General features: G+C 40.2%; 1 protein-coding gene across 5 annotated transcripts in view; it reads left to right on the forward strand.

The window, feature by feature from the left end:
• The window catches only part of neto1l (neuropilin (NRP) and tolloid (TLL)-like 1, like), a 68454-nt gene that overhangs the window by 21969 nt on the left and 23958 nt on the right, over nt 1-22527 (forward strand). For all 5 annotated transcript variants that reach the window (XR_010094849.1, XM_063483884.1, XM_063483885.1 and 2 more), the window contains exon 5: nt 22482-22523. Coding sequence is in view for 4 of the 5 variants with exons in the window: in XM_063483884.1 (XP_063339954.1) it covers nt 22482-22523 (42 nt within the window). In the remaining variant the exon portion in view is untranslated. The remainder of the gene's footprint in view (nt 1-22481; nt 22524-22527) is intronic.

The following is a 22527-nucleotide window of genomic DNA, read 5'->3' on the forward strand; positions in this document are numbered from 1 at the left end:
TGCAGAAACTGGATTTCTGCCAGTGCTTCAAGCAAATATGAATCAGTTGTGGAAATCGAAACCCTGACACAATCAATCCCAGTGGTCAGTCTCTCTCACCTCAGATTAGTTATTTTGTAAACTGGCGTTAAGGGTGACCTAAGGAAGGCTCAAATCTATTTGGCATGTTTTGAGTGGACAATTTGACGGACAGTTTGTAATACTAAGAGTAGTAAGAGTAAGATGATTTTTGTTGAATCACAAACACTTATCGCTCTCTTCAAACCCGTTATACAGGTTTAGACTCAGAAATAAAATCAAACTCATCAAAACCATCTTTGTTTCTGATTCCACTGATCTAGAAGTCTCACATTCTGGTTTTTTCAAAATAAAACCTTCAGTAAGTTACTCTACTGAGTTAGATGTGAAAACATCAGGGAAAAAATGAGAGATCAAAGCAGGTAATCAGAAAGATGGGAAATGAAACAGCAGGTAGAGCCTGATTGTGTTTTTTTTTTCTTCAACGTTTTTTAATTGAATACTGCAAAATCTATTGAGGGCTTAGCCACTTGTGGCTTACACTAAACAAGGTAAGCTAGAAAATTACTGTCTGGAGAGCCCTGACTGCCTAATATTAAGTTCCCATTCAGGGCTAAAACACTTCTATCAATTAAAGAGGTCAAATATGTTTGGTTTAATTTCTCCCCTGTACGTACATGTTGCTGTCTCATCGTGCCTCCCGTGTGCAGATGTGCACCTGCACGGCTCTGCAGCTTTGTCACACAATTAGCAGTTTGCATCATAGCGGATGGGTAGTGCCACATTTACGATATGGAAAGTAGTGGCGCTGCGCTGCTCTACACATTCTGTGCTGTATGTCTGAGTAGTTCTTGTGAAAGATATCCCACTAGGATGTGAATCGCTGATTGCTTGGCATGCTTTTGACAAGTACAGACAGACTCGACTGTGGCTTTCGCTCGGTTCAAGGTGCTACTGAGCACCGCTGTGTCTCTGACTTCTTTTTGTGTGTTATGTTCAGCTTAACCAGCCGCACGATTCATGACAGATCTAAGGAATGTGGAGCATTTTGCAGAAAAGGGAACTGAGCTCGAGTCCAATTGATCTCATTAATTCTGAATTTTTAAAACTGATTTCTGTCGTTTGCAAATTGCAGTGAAGTACAAAAATCTTCCTAATGCAGGCCAAGTTGTCCTTTCAGTTTGCACGTGCTCCAACAAAATGTTGAAAACATCCAAATACTAAAAATCTTTGATAAATTTCACCACTGCTCAGCCCCTGAATGATGCTTTGGGCTGCCTTCTTATCCACAGAAGGCTCCCTTGTTTTCTAACAAGTGAACTGTGACTTGTTGAGTAATTTGGTTGTGGGAACCACAGTGGGAACAGCTTAACCAGCAGTAATCTCCTCATCTGGCACTATGTGCTCTGTCAAACACAAGTGGGGCTTCATTTCACTTACTCGTTGGCATCCATCAAAAATGGATAGAACTATTTTTAACTTGGCATACGCGAAATAATGCATGTGAGGAAAGGATAATGAATGATCATAGCAGGTGTCAGAAGTATTCTGGTATAAAGCCTTAGGGCTAAGGGAAAATTGGACTGATCTTGCTGCATTTATTTATTCATGCTCAAATCTGGCAGACATGTAGCAAAAGCTATGTTGCAGTACAGCTTCCCTGCTGCTTAGAACCTTACAGCTAGTGCTGAGAGCTAGTGCTTGGCTAGCTTCCTGTTGCCTTCTTATTGTGCCGGTGGCAGGCGAGAGTCCCACTGCCAAGTAGGCCTTATCCTTCCTTAAAGCTGCATTTATTATTTTTCGGAGAAAAAAGTATCACTGCTGTTGCATGAGGCTTTTTAACTGCTTCTAAATCAAACTGGAGATAAATATTAACTCCCAAAGTAGTTTTGCATGTTAAAAATACAGCAATATGTAATTTTTTCTTTCTAATGTTGTTAGGAAGTATTACGTCTGTGTATTCCTCTATTCTATGATAAAATCTAATTTAAAGTAATTCGTAGGAAATCAGCACCTCTAATGTTGTGATAGATCTGAAATGTCTACGCTGGCTGGAGGAAGGTAAGCCTAATTTTTGAATTGGTGAAAAGTTCAGGAAAAGCCTGAAAAATCAAATGAATTCAGTTGATCTGCCATGTTTCAACAGGCAGAGAGCTGCACTTTCTTATTTTGCACATCCTACACCTATAAACAAGCGCACACTACCTGTCACGGAAACTGTCAGAATCAGCACTGACAGACAGATGACATGTTTTCATTTCAGTATTGTTAAACTATTTTAAGTATTAATGTCATTCCCAATATGCACAAGCGGTTCCTCTGTGTGTCTTCAGCAAAATCAGGAAACCTTAAACTGAAATCTATTTTTTAATCTCCCGTGCGGCTGCAAAGGGCGCTGAGGATACTGTTAATGGATACTATAAATTATGTAGCACACTGCAAGTATTTACTGTACCTTTGTGTGCACAGCTACTGTGCATACATGCATATGCACTACACGCACAATCCTTAGACAAACCCACCCACACATACAACCCACATAAGTTAATCCACTTCCACTTTCAAATTCGCCCTCATAAAGCTTGTGATGCAAACTCATAAAGTGGCACTTATATGACTTATGAAGCTGCTGATTTAAAAAAAAAAAAAGTGCCAATCTGTGATAAAAGTTTTACGAAGTGGAAGAACACTCATATCTTTGTCATATCTCTGTATTCTGTTGCGCTTTATTGGTGTGCGAGAAGTTTGTGTAACAGTTATGCACCTACTGGCGCCGTAAACTACACGATCTGAACTGCTGAGCATGTGGATGTTTGACATTTCAGGTAACATAAGAAGGTACTTCAGCACATGCTGTCAGTATGGAAACTGTGATATGGAGACATGCAGAGGGCAATGGAGAAGAGCTCGAGTGGTTTTAGAGTTCATTTAGGAACCTTGTTATCAACATTATGTGCTCTGCAGCTTTGATTCAGCTTTACTGGTCATCACCATACTCATATATCTGACAGTGGGAAGTGTGTGACTTGAATTAAAATGGCTGGCTGCAAATATCTTGCAAATGAAACTCACTCTGCTGGCTGAGATTGGCAGACTGAACGGTGTAAGACAGTTAAGATGCAATTTGCTCACACGGGCAAAAAAACCTGTGAACAATCTGAGGTGCATAATTATTACATGCAAAATGCCATCATGGAAAGAAAGAAAGAATAAAATAGATGAGATGTTATTTCCAGGCTTTAGATCATTTTTCCCCATTTATTTTTATCGTGTGAGTAATTAAAATTTCTTCATTTTCAGCAAATTGCAAACAGCTTAATTATCATTGCCGGCAACTGCCACTTGTCATCATGAAACGATGCTTACTGTCTAGCAATATTAAATTAAAGCTGCCCTCTGGAGTTTTTGACCACTATTAGCACAGTGTAATTTTTTTATGAGTGAGTCCTTATTTGATTTTGGCTGTGCACGCGCACGAGGGCAAACATGCGGCTTTTCCTATCAATTACTGACTGACTATTTAGAAAATGCACCCACACGGGCAGTGCAAACAGGAAATGGGCACATCCATTTTCTTCCATGTATCCAATTCAGGGTTGCACTGGGGCTAGAGCCTGCAAACAGAAAATAATATAATGACCACCTTTGTTTTGGTTAATTAACAAGAAAATCCTACAGGAGATCTTCAAGTTACATATTTTAGTGTGTGCTGTGCAATTGATCTATAAATGAAAACTAACAATCACTGATAGATGATGAGAGCGTTTTATGTTAATTTATGTTTGTAATTGACGCTTGCATCCTTTTCTCTTGAAACTTTTGCAGGATCTGCACATTTGAGTGTAAATAAGGGAAATAGAGGCTGAAGTGCTCATAATATCATAGTGAAAGTTGGGATTCACATGGCTGCCCATCAAGTTGGGTGTCTCGACAGAGATGTCACACTGCTAACAGGCCAGCATCCCTGCTGCAAAGCGATACGAGGCATGTGTGTGTGACACGTTGAAATGATGCAAACCTCTGGGCCTCAGTCTGGTGTCTTTGTTTCTGGGCTGTCATCATTCTCATGAGTCCAAGGCTGCTGACCTTAGACCTTCACAGTGACAGCAGGACTTTGAAACAACAGACCTAGAAGCCCATACTAAAGCTGGAGATGTCAGACACATGAACTCCAGGATATGGAGCTCGGATGTCAAATAGTAACTAATACAATGCCTGCACGGGACACTCAATTTGATGGGGGGGAAATGTTGACAGTGTGACGTATAATGGTGCAAAGACTGTCGGTTTGACATTTGCAACTCAAAAATGACGGGCAAAGGCAGGAAGATGAAGGAGGGGAGGGGAGGGGAAGAGAGGCTTTCCTAACCTCTCTCTGTTCTGCACCATGGAATAGAGAGCACAAGCAGAGAGAGGTTGACGGGACAGGAAGGAGAAAGGCTGGCATGTTGACAGCTGAATTCTCTCTCTCTCTCTCACACACACACACACACACACACATTCTCACAGGTATGCATTTGATTACATAAACAGAGTAGAGCTGATTTTAATACAAAAGAGGCATTTACTGTATATATTAGGCCTCACTCCTGACTTCTGTCAGAGGTCTGGCATATGGCTCTTCCCAACATAATTTGTTGTAAAGAAAAGTAGGTGCCCTGTCAACACTATCACCTTGACGAGTGAACTATGAAGCGAGCTTTTAGAATGCAGAGTGTGCCAGCAGCTCCCCAAAGAGCACTGCTAAAATATTTCAGCAGGATATTATTAAAAGTGTACTGTAGGAGACGAGAGAAAGCAAAGCCATCAAAACAAAAAGTGCAGAGCCCATAGAAAGGACCTAGCAAAGGTAGATTGAAACAAACTAAACCTTTACTGTAACGTTTTGGATAATGAAGGAGAAACTTGTTTTGTACCATGGCCAAAGCTTGCATATAAAGCAAAGTACAGCTGAAAGGGGGAGGTTGCATTGTTCTATTATGGACCGCCTCCGCTGAGAGTGCTATGATCAAAATTCTGCAATTTCACTTTGTCTGCGAGAAATGAAAATTATTGTATCAATATCCACTGAAACCGTTTCTCTCCTTTTATCTCCCCAAGACAGAGAGATATTTCAGTATCCATGGGGTTCAGTCCAGTGGCTCAAAATAGAGATTGGAAATAGACAGGTACTAAAGAAAGGTTCATGGGGGAAAAAAAATGAAAGAGGATATGAACACGGTCCAAAAAAGAAGCAGATCCACATTCAGTAATTAGACCTTTCACCCCTATTCCCAAGCCTTCGAGTCCCCTGGGTTTCCAGGCTTGGCATCACTACATTTCATGGACACTGTAAGCACCAGGGACACATATAGATTAGCCCTCAAGGGCAGTCTCACACTGAGGCTATTGCTCCTGACTGATTACAGATTCAGCTCGAATGTTCCGCTCCCGCTTCAACAAAAGATATCAGCACCAGGGGTTAACTCCACTGGATTCATTTCTTTCTACAGTCACAGCCAAGATTATTGTAAATACTCACCAAATGCTATCACAGGTGTCTCGCAGACCTTATTTACCCCATTCGACAACTCTATTTTACGTTCATATGCGGTTCTAAACTTTTTTTTTCTCCTCGTTTGGAACCAGGAGTTTAAAATGTGCAGCTGCAGTTCGAGTTCAATAAGTTTCAGCAATTCATGCTCATCTCTCAGATTTGTACCACTGTCAGCCTCCATTTTTTTCACTTTGTCTTCACAGGGACATGAATTTCACGGGAGTATAAAAATTGAGGGATTCTACTCCAAACTCAAGTATGAGCCGCTTTGTGGCTCTAGAAGACGTGTCATCGTAGTCACGGGGAGATCAGAGCGATCTCAGAGAGATCAGAACATGCTAACAGGCTGAGAAAACTAAGTGTTTAAGAACGCTGTGAATGTTTGTGTTGCGGGTGCTGATCAGTTTGTAAGGAACACTGAAAAGAGATGGATGTGCTTGTGCATCGGCGCTTCCAGTGTGAAGTCTGGCAGTAGTCCAGTCTTAGTAAAAAGCATGTCAGTGGCCTTTGCTGACTGAATGATGAGCCCGTCACTAATGATGTGCCCATAAGGGAGCATGGGATGAGCAGTCATGAAAGCAATGACAGAACACAATACAACAAAGTGGAACATCTGGATGCTCAAAGCTGGAGACACGCGCCAATCTTGAGAGCACATGTGCAGCCATGTATTTGGATAAAGGATCCTTATATATAAAACACATTCCTACATCCTCACATTGAGAGATGGGGGAAAAAACTGCTTGAACGCTCCCTGCAGGAGCTCCCGAGTACGGTTTGATCAACCACAACATTATAACGATGTCAATGAGATCCATCAGCGCTGACAGTGATCACTCATGTGCAGGCTGTGATGAGGGTGTGTGACGCTCAACCATCTCTGCCCTGTAGCACAATGATGGTGAGAATGGTGTGTGAGGAGAAGATATGGACACAGTGCTATGTGGGTGGCTTTTAGATGATAGTTCATCAGTAGCTCTGTGTGCATGTAGATATTTGTTGCTGTGCCAACAGGGACTTAATCAAGTGTCACTACAGTAAGTGGAGCCGGAGGTATATTTATGTGTGCGAACCTATTTGTGCCTGTTTGATAAAGTGGAGGGATTAAACACCTTGTTCCGTTGTAGTGTGTAAATCTCAAGTCTTTTCCACTGTGCAGGTGTTGATTTAATGGAACAGTTCGACATTTTGGGAAATAAACTTGTTCAGTTTCTTGTCAGCACAGTAAATATGAAGCTTCAGCGAGCAGCCAGTCATCTTACGGGTAGATCTCTGTTAGCGTTGGACAGAGCAGGACAGCTTTCACTCCCTGCACTTACGCTGTTTATGATTTTCTAAGACTAACAGACTATTAGTGGTAGCTTCATGTAGATAGACACACGGTACAGTGCAAAAGTCTGAGCCAAAGGCAAGTATTCTTCAGGAGTAGTTCTCCAGGCTTCTCAAAACATATTCAAAGCTCTTCTTTGGATGTTTCTGCCTTTTGTTCTGTTTTCTGTCACGATGATCCCAAACTGCTCGAGTAATGTTGAGGTCTGGGCTCTGCAGGGGCCAATCCATGACTGTGTTCCATTGTGTGTTTTTCTATTCAGTTGTGTTTCCTGCTGTCAATGTTTTTTTTAGGACTGACAGTTTTTCTTTTGTCCTCCACTTTTTTTAAGCACACACTGCACACCATGCAGATAGATGGCAATTTTTCAGCTAATAGCTCTTTGGTATGCATAGGCAGACTTTGTGCACTGGATGTCCTTTCCTGAAGCAACCCCAGAGGGATTAATTCCCCCTCCTGGAATCAAACCAGGGATCGTTTTCTTATTAGGTGAGTGTGTAAACCTCTACACTACAGACTCAGCTAAAGAAATGGAAAGAATTTATGTGTCTTTGTGACAGGCTGCTAGTAATACAGTGTTTAAAGATACAGTTTAAAACCGGTTCTTTGCTAAGTTCTCTGTTATGTGTAGACCAACAGTTCATCACTTGAGTTAGGGGCCTTTATGTTTGAATTATTCATAAGTCAGTGTTAAGTGGTCGAATACAAAGACTGGACTAAAAATGAGGGGGAAAATAGCCAATGTCCAAAGAAAAACTTTGAAAGACCTTCAGAAAGCCAGAGAACTATTGTTCAAGACCACTTAAACATTACAAGAGAGTCTCACTCCTTAGAGGGTGACCTCTAAGGGTGACTCTTAAGGTCATCCGAGAGGTAAGCTATGAGGTAACACCATTAACGTTATATTTTTAACATGAGTAATTGACATTGTGCATGAATATTTCCAAACCTTAATCTTTTCCTAAACTCTGTGTGATACCCTGGTATTGTGTACTAAGGATATTTTTTAAGCTATACCTTTAAACCTCTTGGCAATCAGTCATTTAAATTCATGCTCTCTGTAGTTTATACATGACTAAAACAAACAAAATGTACACTCATACTTTGGTCCAGTTAATTATACTTGTCATGTGTGCATGTTGGTGTGTTCAGGCCTTAAAGCTATGCTGTTTGTTATCGATTGTTGTCTTCCACTGAGATTGCAATTAAGGTGAACAGTGCGAACCTGCGGAAGTGCTGAGCTTTTAGACCCTGACCAGTATGAGAGGAATTGACGAATAATCAAACATCCTAACCTGGTCTGCCTCACTGTGAGTCCAGCAGGAATTGCTTCTGTCAGCTTTTTTTATACAGTGTGGTAGCTGCTGTGAAAGACATCCACCTCTGTATGGATTCTTTACTTGCAGCACACCAGCAAGATTTTCCCAACAGGTCATCATTAGGATAAAATGCGAGGTTTCTGGGTTACAAAAATTAGCTCTCAGTTGACATTCAGCACATCCAGGATTTATCCCAAACAACCTGGTTGAATTTATAATGTGACAGATGCATGTCTAAACCTGCCATTATGGGCACAGGTCAGACATCCTTGGCTTCATCTTTCACACAAACCCTGATTATTAGTTCATTGTTCGACCTTTATTACTATTACTACCATTAAAAAGGGATAAAAGGCAAATAAGGTATGGGTTCAGATTGCTGAACTATGTAATAGAATGAACATCTAAAGCAAGTCGCATTTCAGTTCACATTTCAGGCACTGCAGTTTCTTCATTGTTCCCAAATTACTTGCAATATGAAGTCAAACACGTGGGTCACCCATTACTCTCTCGTCCACACTGCTGAGAGCTGTTTGAAACGCTTTCAGTGCGCACATAGAAATTTAAATTCTATTAGTATGTAACTATGGTACCATTCCACCCTCCAACAGCATTCCCCTCTCTCTCACTGTTGATTGCATTTACTTATTTGGGTGTAATGGAACTGGCTTGAAAATATGCCATGCTGCATGGAAAAGCTCTCTGCCTGGAAATTTGCCATCATTATGCTTAACCACTCTGGGTGATTACCTACCTGCCAATTTCATCTGATTTCATACTTCATGCAACATATTGGGGAAGAAGTGACATAGTCTATGATGTATAAAAAGTGAATTTTCTTTTCTTTTTTTTCCCCCCCACTAAACAGCATCCTGTGAAATGACGGTCACGATGGACGTGGAGTCGGATTTGGCAGTTCGCTGCCAGTCACTCTGCCTGAATACGCTCTCCAAGAATAAATTGCTGACTGGCATAAATATTTTTTGGCTGTTATGGCCTTAATGCGCAATCATGGTTGGATGGCGGCTAAATTTTAACAGGCTGGGGTGTGTTGGAAATAGACTGTGTGGAGAAAGTCAAGGGGGGTGAGCAAGATAAGGCCAAGTAGTTTAACTCAGAAACAGCGAGTGTGTTACATTAATTCTATTACAAACCCAGTGAGACAAAATGAATGCAATTAAAACCAATCAAACCTGCCTTTATTTTTTATGAAATAATAATTATGTAAAACAATAGGAAATTAACCTTTTTTTAATCAAATGGCCAGTGATTTAATTAGAGGGTAAAATGCCTGCATGTGACCCGAGCACTGGGTGAAGAAAGCTCAGCACTGATTATCCTGCAGGCTCAGTTGGGATAGACTCATACAGGCCTCATACAAGCAGCCCACCATATAAACTAACCACACAGATAGCAGCGTGCTAAGATATCAGAGCATTTAGCAGCTGGTGGATGGAAAACAGTGACAAAAAGAGTGAATAATGGACACTGGATATTACTCAGCTACATAAAATTACAGGTCAAAATGAGAATAAATGCAGAGCACCATCTTCTGGATGTGTAAAAAAATGTTTGCTGGTAAATTTGCCACATACACTGTTAAAAATAGAAAAAAACTTTTTCTTTTTTTTTCCTTTGGTAAACACTGGATGCTACATTTTCCAAAAAGCTACTTTATAGCTATTTTCCAGGAAAGAAGAAAAACACATTTCCATTCCAGCTTCTCAAGCTCGACAAAGCTCCTTCTGAGCCGCAGAATATATTACATAACAGTTTGCCTCCCCATGAAGCCCTTTGATGTGTACAGTCAGCGGAGAATCCCTTAAAACTTCATAAATGATGTGTGTTTTTAGACAGATTCCTCTGCTGGTCTCCATAATTGATTCAAAATATTCATCAATTTATTCACCACTGGTGTAAAATCCTAACAGTAATCCAGCGCTTAGGGCCATAAAAGTGGATTTTAGCTGCTGTTCACCAAAGTCACTTGCTAATTAAATTACCTCATTCTTTATTGTAAAAGAAATCAATCAATTTCATCAAGCTCAAAGTTTATAGCCTCAAAAACATGTCATTCTCTCTGTATTCTGACTGTAAACTGTACTCCACCCTGCCAGCCGTGTTTCCAGAAACAGATTTTAGAAGTAGCTCGGGTAAGTAGCCCATATGTTGTTGGGATTATGTTCTCAAAGGGAACATGAATGTCGGAAATGTATCAGCGTGGCTGACAGTTGTGACTGTTACCAGAGCTGTAGATTTTATAGCTTGTTCTGCCTTTGTTCTAATGACCAGATCCCTTAAGAGCTCTTGTTGTGCTACTCGGCTGCACTGGTGGTGTAATATTCTTAATGCAGCTGTCAATCCTATTATGGTCCGTCACTTTTGTGATGGAAAAGTGTAAGCAGCAGTTTGGGAGACAAAGTCTCAATCTGCGTCTTTCTCTCAGTTTCTTAATCTCTCACTCATAATCCCTCATCCACTGTTAGTCCTCTCACTCTCTCCGTAATTAAAGATTCAGCTGTCAGATTGCAGTTTTACTGTTTCCACCCTCATTCTTCTTAGGTTTCACCCTTCTAACCAACTGAGGGTTTGTTTAAGAGCTAATGCTGCACACAGTTTAACCCTGTAATCACATTATGACTAATCTTAAACCTGTTACTGAGCTAACGTGGAAAAAATAAATGCTTAGCAATCCCCCTTTCATGTGTTTGCATTGGCTACTAGTTGAAGTATGTTAGCCTGTAGTTTATCGCCCCGCTGGGTCAAATTGCAGCCTGTTGTTGGTATAGAAATGTCTGTGAGCCATCGATCGCCTCCCTCTGGAACAGATGCACAGCGGCAGTGAAAATTGAAACAGGAGTCTGCTACCACTCATAATTCCATGACAGTGAAATGAAACACATCTCAAGAAAGCAATCAGACTCTTAAATTACCTTTCTTGGGGGGGCATTGTTTGCAGATCAGCAGAACTATCCTTGCTCTGTCCCTTTATGTCACTGTATCGCTCGCTCAGTCTCTCTCCCTGCCTCTCAGACACTCTGCGTGCAGTAATGAGTGGCAGAGTGGCGATGTTGTGTTGATTTATTGCATGGTTGCCCAAATGGAACCTGGATGGAATTTGTCTGTCATTGGGGTGTCACTTAGATGGAAACACCTGTGATGCCTAGGGACAACTAACCGCTCCATCAGGAATGGGTTCCCGACTGAGCTATCAGCCTATCCTGGATGCACGCACACAAATTTACACAGGTAGCACAATCGCGTGCGCTAGGACTGAAAACAAAATGCACTCTGTACTGACCAAGCTACACAGTCTTTACTGTGAATAAAATATTGATTTATTACCATTCTATTTTTATTTTTACGTTACGCAGCAGCCCAACTTTTTCAGAATTGGGTTCACAACATGAACCAAAGTGCTTTAGCTTCCCTAATCTAACAACAACAGGCTGTATATAAGAAATAAATATGGCCTCCAGGTCTGAAACGTGAAGCCAGCTCTGCTATTTTTTCTAAAGACCAAAGGAGGGAGTGACTCGTCTGCTTGCAAAAACAGATTATACAGAAATCTGCTTACTTGATCTATATTTCTAAGCACTTTTCTATTTAGATTAGGATCGCAATTCTATAACATATAGTGAGCCACTGATATAAAAAAAAAACTGCTAAAGCATTTAGTTGTATGGAAATCTCCTTTTCACCCCATTAAAAGATCAGTTTTGTTACTTTAATAGAATATTTTGCATAGATCCAGTTATAAAAGATGATTTTATAAGTTAAGCTACCACAGAGTAAAATAGTTCAAGCTCTTCCTACCAATATACCACTCCAACACTGCAGCATGCCGTTTCTTAACAACACATGCACACATACCTAAACAGGATGGGGGACATTGTTGGCAAGATGCAGGAGTAGCGTTGTATCAGCTTTGTGTCCTTGTCATTGTTCCCCGGGGTATTCTGGAAAGAAAGAGGAGGAGAGAAGGAGGAGAGCAGTTAACAGTTTGATCAATGGGAGAGATGGAAGCACATGCACACACACGCACATGGAGCTATGGGCACACACAACCATAAACAGATTTCTCAAATCCATCAGTGTAAATAAGAAAGGAAAATAAAGTAAAAATCCATCCCAGTGACTGAATTCCCCCAGAAATCTGGATGGACACATTTATTCAATGCGGCATATACACTGTGAGTTTCTGTAACAAACTCCTTACACTAGCATTGTTAAAGGAGCATACTACACTCCAGAGGATATGGGGACAGAAAGATGGATGAATGGACCATTGAGCATATTTATTAATAAATATGATTTTTTTCTCTTCCATGCTGATATGCTTAATGGTCTGTAGCGAAGAAAGACATTTCAGCCTGTGAAACCAAAACTAATTAAGACAGTAAATGAACAAAACACATAATTAAAGACATTGCAACACTTCAGTATATTTTCATAATGCGATTCTGATTGAAGAGATTTAGAGCTGTAATCTGCCAGAGGTGCTTCTGCGATATGTCTACATTTGCTCATACATGGAAAGGTTGCAGAGTAGATTATAAAAGACACCCCTTATGGTATTTTTGGCTGTGTGATTTTCTTAGGAGCTATGTCTCACCATGCCTGGATGGGAGGGTAGTGACCAAAGTTATCAGCTGAACCAATCTAGCTTGGTTACTACAGTGCACGGGTACCTGCTAATAAGAGCTAAAATGTGAAGAAAATTATACTGGAATGTTATTAGCTGAAATAATCTGACTGCACACTTCTTAGGTTGTCTGTTATTTTAAAAATAAGTGCACAGCAAGTCATGAATTCATGAGATAATTACAGTTAAAGCACTAAAACACATTCTACTTGAGTAATTTGAACTAGCTAATGTACCCCAATGGACTATAACACCTTGTGTTGGTACAGTCTGTACCAACAGAGCTGTTACTCAAAGTAGCCACGGCCCTTTTCATGCAAACTTTAAGCCTTAATACAGTTTAAAGTGGTAATTTGTCATACAGGGGGTTGAAGTAGTATGCAAACATTGGTTTTTTGTACTGAAGTTCAACATTTTGTAGGAACTGCCTCATTTTTGGAGCTAAACTCAAGTGGCCACTCTTGGAACAGCAGTTTTTGGTTCTAGTGCAGCGGTCCCCAACCTTTTTTGTGCCACGGACCGGCCTTTAAGGTGTCACGGATAAATACAACAAAATAAAATCAGTACCGGCACCAAAAAAAAGAAGATTTATTCATAACACACGGGAAAAGACCCAGGGAAACCGAGTTAGCGATAAAAACGATTAAAAAAATAATGCTAAAAACCAATAAAAACCCTGAAAACCATAAATTTCACACCCGAGCCTCAACTCTCGCAGCCTGGTACCAAACGACTCATGGACCGCTACCAGTCCGTGGCCCGAGGGTTGGAGACCGCTCTTCTAGTGGACTGTCTTGATATGATGAATAAGTTGTTACAATTAAGTTCACATGTGTGAGTCGTCTTAACTGAACACTAACTTTTGAATACTGAAAAGATAACAGCAGCCATTTTTATATGATCCAAATGCAACATGGTGAATGGTGTCAATCAAGGGTGAGGACTATGGGACAAAAAGAAGCCTTTAGAGGTTAGAAATAAACCAGATGACCCTGAGTGTCATGTTTTCCCTGCTGAAGTGTCCTTGACCAAGACACTGTATCTCTGTCTGCCTAAAGAGCTTTTCTATAGTCGTTTTCCTTATGGAGATCAATAATGTATCGCATGAATCATAAATTCAACCACAAGGACAGAGATTCTCCACTTCTTGTAATTTATATGTCTCTGAAAACGATGTAACAGTCAGTTCTGCTGACACAGGATTTTTCTTTTTAAAAAAAGACACATTTCTGGATACTGATCACCTCCACTAGAAAATACTGAGGGTTAAGTGCTTTGCTCAAGGGCACTTGAAGTAGAGGTGGAAGTCACTAGCTGCTTTGACCTGCATGGATTTTTTTTTCAGCTACAAGCTCATCCTACTCCTTTAAAGAGTATAATTTTACATTCGCAGGTCAGTGACATCCTAGCCTATCATTTTGTGCACCATAAGCACAAGTTGAACTCTTTCCATCTGTCTTTTTTCCCCCTTTGCAGACTAGCTCAATACAGTTCTTAGCAGGCACATTGATGTGTGGCACTGGGATACACATCAGTGCTAATCACTGTTTGGGGCAAAGACCCAGCTCACTGGCCGTGTCACCAGGGTGTGGTGAATCCTATCAGTCCCCAGCAGATATTGCCCCCCCACTTTTTCTCAGCTACTCCTCTGTATAGTTGGGTTGTCATCCACAGGGTCAACAAAGCACTGTTGAGTGTGTATTAGCTATATGGCTAATCTTTACAGCTCCGTTTCATTGAAAGAGGCTTTCACAATAGCCTTTTGTTTGCTCAGGCAAACAGTCCAGTGTGTATTTTGCCTTGATAGTTGAAAGCTGGTCAAACTGCAAGAACGAAAAGTGCACTCAAAACAGGAAGCCGTGAAAGAACGACACAGGCAATCGTCTCTGCCAGAATTGTTCTTCAGATTGAACTGATTGAACGGGCCGGACTGTGGAAAATCTTTTGTTTTCAGGCCCTCACTTTCTCACTCTGCCTCTTCCTCTGCTTGTCTTTTGAACTCAATCCTCAGCTACGCCTGGTGTGATTAATGGCAGCCATTCATTAACTTGATCAACCACTTTAGCAGAGATTATTAATCAGATGCTTATTTAAATGTCACCACCGAGCAGCTGAGAGGAAATGAGGCCACTGGGAAATTGAGTTTTTGCGTGTGGGCTGCTTGTCTGTCTCTGTGTGTGTGTGTTTGCGCACTGTGCATGTTTACTTGCTGGAATATTTCCTCACACCGCTAACCTTGAACTCATTCATATGCTGTTATACATGCATTTGTGGGAGCAGCTAATACTGAAGGGATATGTAGCAATGGAGCCTAATGTTCAATTCCAAATGAGACGTATTGTGTCTCATTAATAAAACATTTTGTTGTGCCTGCATTATGAAGAGCATTACAATACTTATGGGATTGTTCAGTTATTAGAAATTCACACCTCCTGACAGTTTTGCAGGGCTCTGCTTCATTTCTATGTGTGGGCCTAAAGTATAGGCTATATGTGCTGTATATAGAAGATTTATAACATTTATCACTAAACATGCTGCCAAATAGGGATAATCAGGACCTACGTATCATTTGTTTCAGAAAGTTTTACCACAGCAAATTCGTAATGATTGTTTTCGTGTCCGGAGTTACCACTGCCAAACTGCTAGTACAAACATGTTTTGAAGAAATGTAATGAGCAAATTTGAGCTGGCATTTGCAAGCTGCTCATGTTTGCTTCTGGGGGCATTTTCACATACAGTCCAGACCGTGTGTATTTTCACAGCTACATTTTTTTTTTCCCGCTCATTCGGGGCTGTGCTTCAGCGCATTCAGTTTGAAATGAAATATTGGATATTACACTGAAGTCCCTAGTCTTTGCTAAAATTTGAGCAGGATTATGCCAATATTGAGAGAACTGTGTGGGAGGTGTTTTTACACATAAGGGCCAGATTTTTAGGGATCTAAGTGACATGAAGTCAGAAAAAAAATTTAATATTCTGTGGAGAAAAAAAAGAGCAAAAACTTCAATGACAGCCTGAAGCCTTTGACACACAAACCAGGCCCTTTTATCTTCCCTGGTGTTGCTCACACAGACCTTCAGCTATTGCTTATTGTGGGGAAGTTTTTTCCGTGCATCCTTTTTTATACAATGAACTCATCTATTTTTGGATTTTAAAGTCGTATTCCTTTACACGGTCACATTCTTACTCCTCACATTCAGAATAGGTTTTCTGTGGAAGCTGTTATCACAACCTTTAGTTACTTTTTAAAAAATAAATTACAACTAAACACCACGTGAATATTTGCAAGTAAAATGTGTGGCTCTGTGTGACCTTTAGATGTGCTTTTTTAAAAATCAGATGGTTAACAGTGTACTTTAACCCAAACGAAGATCTAACCGTAATCAAGTAGTTTCTGTGGCTGTGTGAACAAATAGTTCTAGCGCCTGAATTTCTTTTTGTGGCTGCTCCTTTTAGGGGTTGCCACATCTGCCTTTATCTCACCCTATCGTTAACATCCTAATTGTTGTATGCCTAAACGTAACTAAACCAGGAATAAAAATGAAAGCAAATAGAAAGTGTAAGCAGAAATTAAAAATACTCCCAGACTGGAGTCTCCCAAGTGAATGTCTGGTATGCTTGTGCCACCTTCAGCCTTCCTGCCTTTAATGAAGAAGCTTATGCTTGGCTGCTAGTCTATTCGTTGCCTCACTTCCTCTTTTCCACTCTGTAAAACTCAGTGCCGACATCGTTGCTGCAGTCCAATGATCTATCTGCCCGCCTTCTTTAAGCCAATCAGCCTCCACTCTGTATACTTTAACTTGCACTGCTCCTCTTTCATTCTCCCTTGCAGACTCCTTCGTCCAAACCACCTCCTCCCCATCTCCGGGGGGTCTTCCCTAATTCCCATCACCACTAGGATTTCATTCTGCCGTGATGGGCCATCAGAGTCAAATCACAGAATACCATAATTGAATTCTGTATTCTGTTAATTATGCTCTATTTCTTCTAATGATCTCTCCTCACTGCACTGACTTTGTTGGTTTTCTTAAGTAGACACTTGTATATGTATTTTCTGGGATACTTGTATGGATAATGTCAGACAGTAATACCAAGTGACTGATAAGAGACATGCAAGTGCCCCTTTTAGCTTCATACCTCTAGACTTTGGACCCTGTTTGTTGAAGCAGCTATAGCTTGTGCAGAGTTCCTCAAATATTCAAAAAGACTAAGTCTCAAACTGAAGTTGAGACTTGGCACTTTGTTGTAGTACTTTTTTAAGTAGCCTACTTAGCATGCAGATTATAGCTTCTGTGAATTCTGCTCTGTCTCTGGGAATTGCAGTGCTTGTGCTACCTTCTCTTTTTTAACCATACCTGTTGTACATATAATAATATACAAAAAAGCTGTTAGTGTGGTTAAGATTAAACTGTACGCTGGAGGTGTTTTTCTCTTTAAGTTGCTTGTGAATGAAGAGCACATATAGGACTTAAAGTCTGCATCCCAGGCTTTAAAGTGAGCAGTTCTGTGCTGCAAAGGGTAAACGCAATAAGTCCCAGATTACACTTAGGCGAGCTTTATGAAGGGAGGAGAGGGTGTGGCCAAGTGTGGATGTGCTCAGAATCCAGCTTGCTTCAAAACCATTTATACGATAAAGCAGGGCCTTTAAAGACACTGCAGCAAATACGTCTGCAGACAACGCACAGATCCCACATGTCAGCTTTCTGAGCTGAAATCTCTATTTTATGATATTTACCTTCAGTGTAGCAACACACAGAAAGAGCCTTCTGAAATTTCCCATTTACAGTGTAATCAGTATTAATAGTGCTGGTGAGCTGATGCATCCAATTTAACAGGGTTAAATCAGCTGCTGTGGAAGGAGTACACTTCTTCTTTATATGGTTCATGAATCATTTCATCAATCCATGTAATTGATTAAATTGATTAATCAGCGAGGGCAGAGAAGGAGAGGAGGTGATGGATGGCGAGAGGGATGGGACCCATCAGAATGAAATTCAAGAGCTGAAGTTTAAAAAGGTCAAAGGTCACACAAGTGACATTTATAGGCATAGCACCCTCTTCGTTCTTGATGTTAAGAATAACCTTTATCAAAGGTTCATGAATGTGTGTCTGTGTGTTTGCCCGTATGTGTGCGTGCATCGCCATAGATACATGTATTCCACTTAGGTTCCTTGCCCCTGTGATCGTGTTTGGGTAAGTGATGCCAAAGCCCAATAATAAATCTGTGCCGCAACTATCATCGATGACCTGAAGGTTACCGTTTCATTAAGTGTCTTCCACTTTGATTTTCTCATCCCTCATGCCCTTCTGCTCTCCTGCCTGCCTAACTCCCCACTACACCTAGTAAAGATGCTCTGAGAGGCAACGTAGACACGGGCAATGAGAAGGGGGGCTTTCATAAGTGGTGCAGTCAGCAGGCTTTGAGGAATGCATTGACATGTAAGGAAATATACTGATTACCTTTCTGATCAGCCTAGTTTGTTATTGATCCTTGCCTTGTACACGTCTGCGTGTTTGCAGACGCAGCGCCCAGATGAGATAACAGTTTAACTCTGTTAATGCCTCTTATTACTTGATAAATGTTGATATCTATCATAACATAGTTTTATATTTCAGAGTCTATAATTACTCCATCTTTAAGGTGATCACGAGTTAAATATACTTGCCGTACTAATTAACATCAGACCTTTGCAAGTTGGCTGATATCCAAACCAAGGCTGCATCAAAGTCAGTCCACAAGAACAGAGACGACAAAGAAGATATACAGAAGAATCAATGCATCATATTTTGTTTATTTCAAACTCCCGTGTATGAATAAACAATACCTGCTTGTGTGTGTGTGGATAGAGAGCGAGATCCTCCTTTTACTTTCTTGTTTTTCATTATTTATAGTATATGTAAAGATAAAATGAGCTTAAATGATCAATGGAATAAAGATGCTAAATGGGCTCCAAATGTGCGGTTTTTAACCGTATACAAAAACTAGGCCACACCGCTCTCATTCACAAATTTGACAAATGTTATATTACATTACAGTAAATTCCCATGTTTTTCTTGTAAAAGGAAAAAAAAATCACTCATAATATTGAAGCATACGGCATCTTTCACCACTTCTCCAGATGGAAAGACGACAAGTGAATGGATTTGTTTGAAATGTACAAGCAAAGCATTGCTTTCCCCAAAAGACAAAAAACATGTTTACTACCACTTAGCTGTCCAAGGCCAGAGGAGCCACTTTTAAAATTGCGTGGTATTCCCCATTCAGCTTTTTAGAGATTGAATCATTGAGCCTAAGTTGAAAGCAACAATTAATCAGGAGGGAAGTGTAGTAAAAGCCTCAGGAGAAACTCTTGAGTACACTCTAAGCACGTCTCCTGACTGCTTTTGTGCTCACATGAATGTTTTACTGTCCCAGACAGTGTTAAAGTGCCAAAGAGAGAAGGGGTTTCGGCAGTCTTGCTACATTTGTCACAGGTATTCAACAGGCTCGTCTTCTCACCATTTGGGGAGGTTCCCATCTTCTATGAGAACAAAGCAGAAATTGAGCCAAGAGTGTCTATCTGAATCCTATCTGTTCCATCATTTGACTCCCTTTTTTTTTTTTATCACCGAGGCACAGGCGTCGCTGCAATGTTTTTCCGAGTCCGAAGTGCTCACACTCAAGTACCAACTCATGTCTAGACAGAAAAATTAGGGCATACAGACAGACAAAAAAAACTTTGACATTTAGACAAGGTGTTCACGCTGTGCAATCAGACCTCATTTTCCACACAGAACTCAGTCAATGGTAGCCATGTCTCGATTTGGCAAGGAACAATCAGATTTAATGTGAAGCCTTTTTTTGTGTTTCTTGTTTCTGCAGGCTCTGTCCTCAAAAGAATGCAGCCCGAAGATCACAGCTAACGGCATATCTTTGAAAGCCCAACCGCTCTGTTACTAGGCTGGAATAAAATGGGGTCTCTGGGAATGTATTGTAATTCTGTGGAGGTTTTACATCAAAGAGAATGCTGTATTTCAGGGCAGGTGACATGCAGTGGTGTAATAGTGGAATGCTGTATCAGAAAAGTAGCCTAATAACTTCATTGCTCTTTCCTTTTATTGAGAAACGATCATAAATAATCACACATCGCATGAATTTTAGACGCGTTTAAGCTTCACCGGTTTGTGCTTATGAAATTCTGATAGACTGAAAAAACACACACAAACCTCCAAGACAAGATACACACACTGAAATGATGATGTGAAAGACTAGTGAGAGTGTTCAAGAGTCAATTTCTGTCTTCTGTGAAGTCATCTGAAGAGTGATATTGAGTCTTTGGGGATAAGGGATGAGACTGTGATGTTGCGCTAGCAGGAGGAGGGAGCACAGCTCAGAAAGGCTGGCCTTGTTGATGTAATTTATTGCAACATTATTCAGGAAAAACTGCTAAAAAGCTCTCACTTGAAGCTGACTTTTTAAACTTTGCGTGACACGTTTCTTATCACGTACAGCTGGGAAGTTGAGTTTGATTTTTGTTCTGAATATGTAAAAGTTTGGTGGAGGATTACCGTCACAGCCTCACAGTCTGCTAAAATTTTAAAACCTTTCTTTAGGACATATTTAATGTTTCTTCTCTTCCGTTTAGGTCTGTTAAGCCTCAGTTATACTTTGTTCTGGCACTGCTAAATGGAACAAAAATGAGACTTAAGCAGTGAGCTCAGGGGAGCTGAGCCCAAGAAATGTTATCTTTGCTGTATACTTTCCAGAGGCTTACAGCGTCATCTGCACAGGAAGCAGGGTCAGATTAGATCATCTGAATGTCATGAATTACTGGATACACCAATTCATCCACTGATTTGCAAAAAATGTAATCTAACCCGAATTGCTTTGAAATATAGCTAAAATAAGTGATATTGTGTGTTAGCTAATGAGCTAAGCTAGTGCTACCATTATCCATGCAAGCTATCTGATGGTTAAAACAAAATTCCAACCCTAATGAACATTTTTTTTAAACACTGGCTATCTAACTGAGAAAGATTCTTCAGCTCTGACATGTTTGTGCATTTAGCTATTTGTGTTCCAGTAGTAAAATTAGAAAAGTGAGGATTTGTTATGCTTCCTAGCAAGGTGGAGTCATTCATTTACCACTAGCAATACAGCGCAGTACCAGTTTTCAGAATCAGAATCAGAATACTTTATTGATCCCTAGGGGAAATTATTAAAAAAAAAATGCTTTATGCTTTTAAAAACACTTCTGCAACCCGTCGTGGGTAGAGACTGGTCAGGGCGCTTATTTAGCAGGTCACAGATCACAGCAGATTACAGGTTTCGCAGTTTTGCTAACATTTGCATGCACTGCTGCCATCATGGATTGTAAAGTCAGGACTCTCATAAGTCAGAATTACTAAACATGGACCTTGAAATGCACCACCAAGCAGGACATTTTTTAAGAAATGGAAATATTAGGCATCTTCATCATAAGTTATTAAACACAATTGGTCACCAATTTAAAAACTATTTTTGCCTTTTAAGGGTGTACTTACGATGTGATTAATAATCGTTGATGATCTATAATCGAACAGATTTTTTTTTTATCACGGTTAATTTTGGTTTTTGTTTCTTTAAAGAATAATATTACATGATGCTGGTTGCATGTGATCTGTCGCTACCCGACCCTGATTGTGAGTAAACACTGACTTGACGGTGACCTCATGTTGGCATCAATAAGTTGGCTGCTACACTTCACAAAATCATCACCTGTCTTGGTTTAAAGCCAAATTACTGTAAAACACAGCTGCAATGTCCTGATAACAATATTGAACTAAAGCACAAGTGTGCATTTGCCTCAATCCTCCAAATCGTTTGATTTTATTCAGAGCAATATCTGACAAACATATTAAGAGGTTGTTTTATTGTACTGCAGGACTTTGCATGTGGGTGGAGTAGATTTCTTTTTGTAATTTTATCAAACTACTCAAAGGAAACAAAAAAGCGTTTTTTCAAATACTCCATAGATTAAAAAAAAAAAAAAGAATTGCCGCTCAGTTTGGTTTCTTCATGTGCTGCTTTATCAGTTTCTAAAACGTTGGTACTTTGGTTCAGTGATTTCAGCTAGACTCGTTATCATGCATGCCCTGCAACGGTTTGTGAGCTCACACTTAGTTACATTTCCAATGTTGTAGATGTGAGCGTGCTAAAATGAGAAACTAAACAACTGTATAGTAATTAAAATGCTAGCATGGTGATGTTAGCATATAGCTTAGTGCGGGTTCAGATAGACAAATAGATATTGGAGCACTTCCCAGTTTAAAACGTTAATGGCACAGCTGCCTTAACAGTGTTGGTACCTGTAGTTAAAAAATATTTTTTTTATGTTGCTTTAAAGCTTAATCCACCAGTGCAAAGTGCAAAGGTCATACATAACCAGATGTTATATGGAGAATACCTGGAGAACTTCCTGTAGGTGACTAAAGCAGCAAAGCATTCAGAGACGCTGAAATAATTTATATGTGAGGACAGCAGTTTGTTGTCTTTGCAGGAAGTTCCTCAGTACATAGATAAACCTTGTTGTGTTTTCCTCTGTAACGATTTTGATGTTGTAATCATATATTAAAAAATAATTTCCCCCTTCCTCTATTCTGTTCTCTCCTCAGATCCAGACTTTGCAGACTTGGGAATACCCCCACCTCTGCCCTGTAG

Source organism: Pelmatolapia mariae, linkage group LG9, assembly GCF_036321145.2.
Source record: "Pelmatolapia mariae isolate MD_Pm_ZW linkage group LG9, Pm_UMD_F_2, whole genome shotgun sequence".
Taxonomy (NCBI): Eukaryota; Metazoa; Chordata; class Actinopteri; order Cichliformes; family Cichlidae; genus Pelmatolapia; species Pelmatolapia mariae.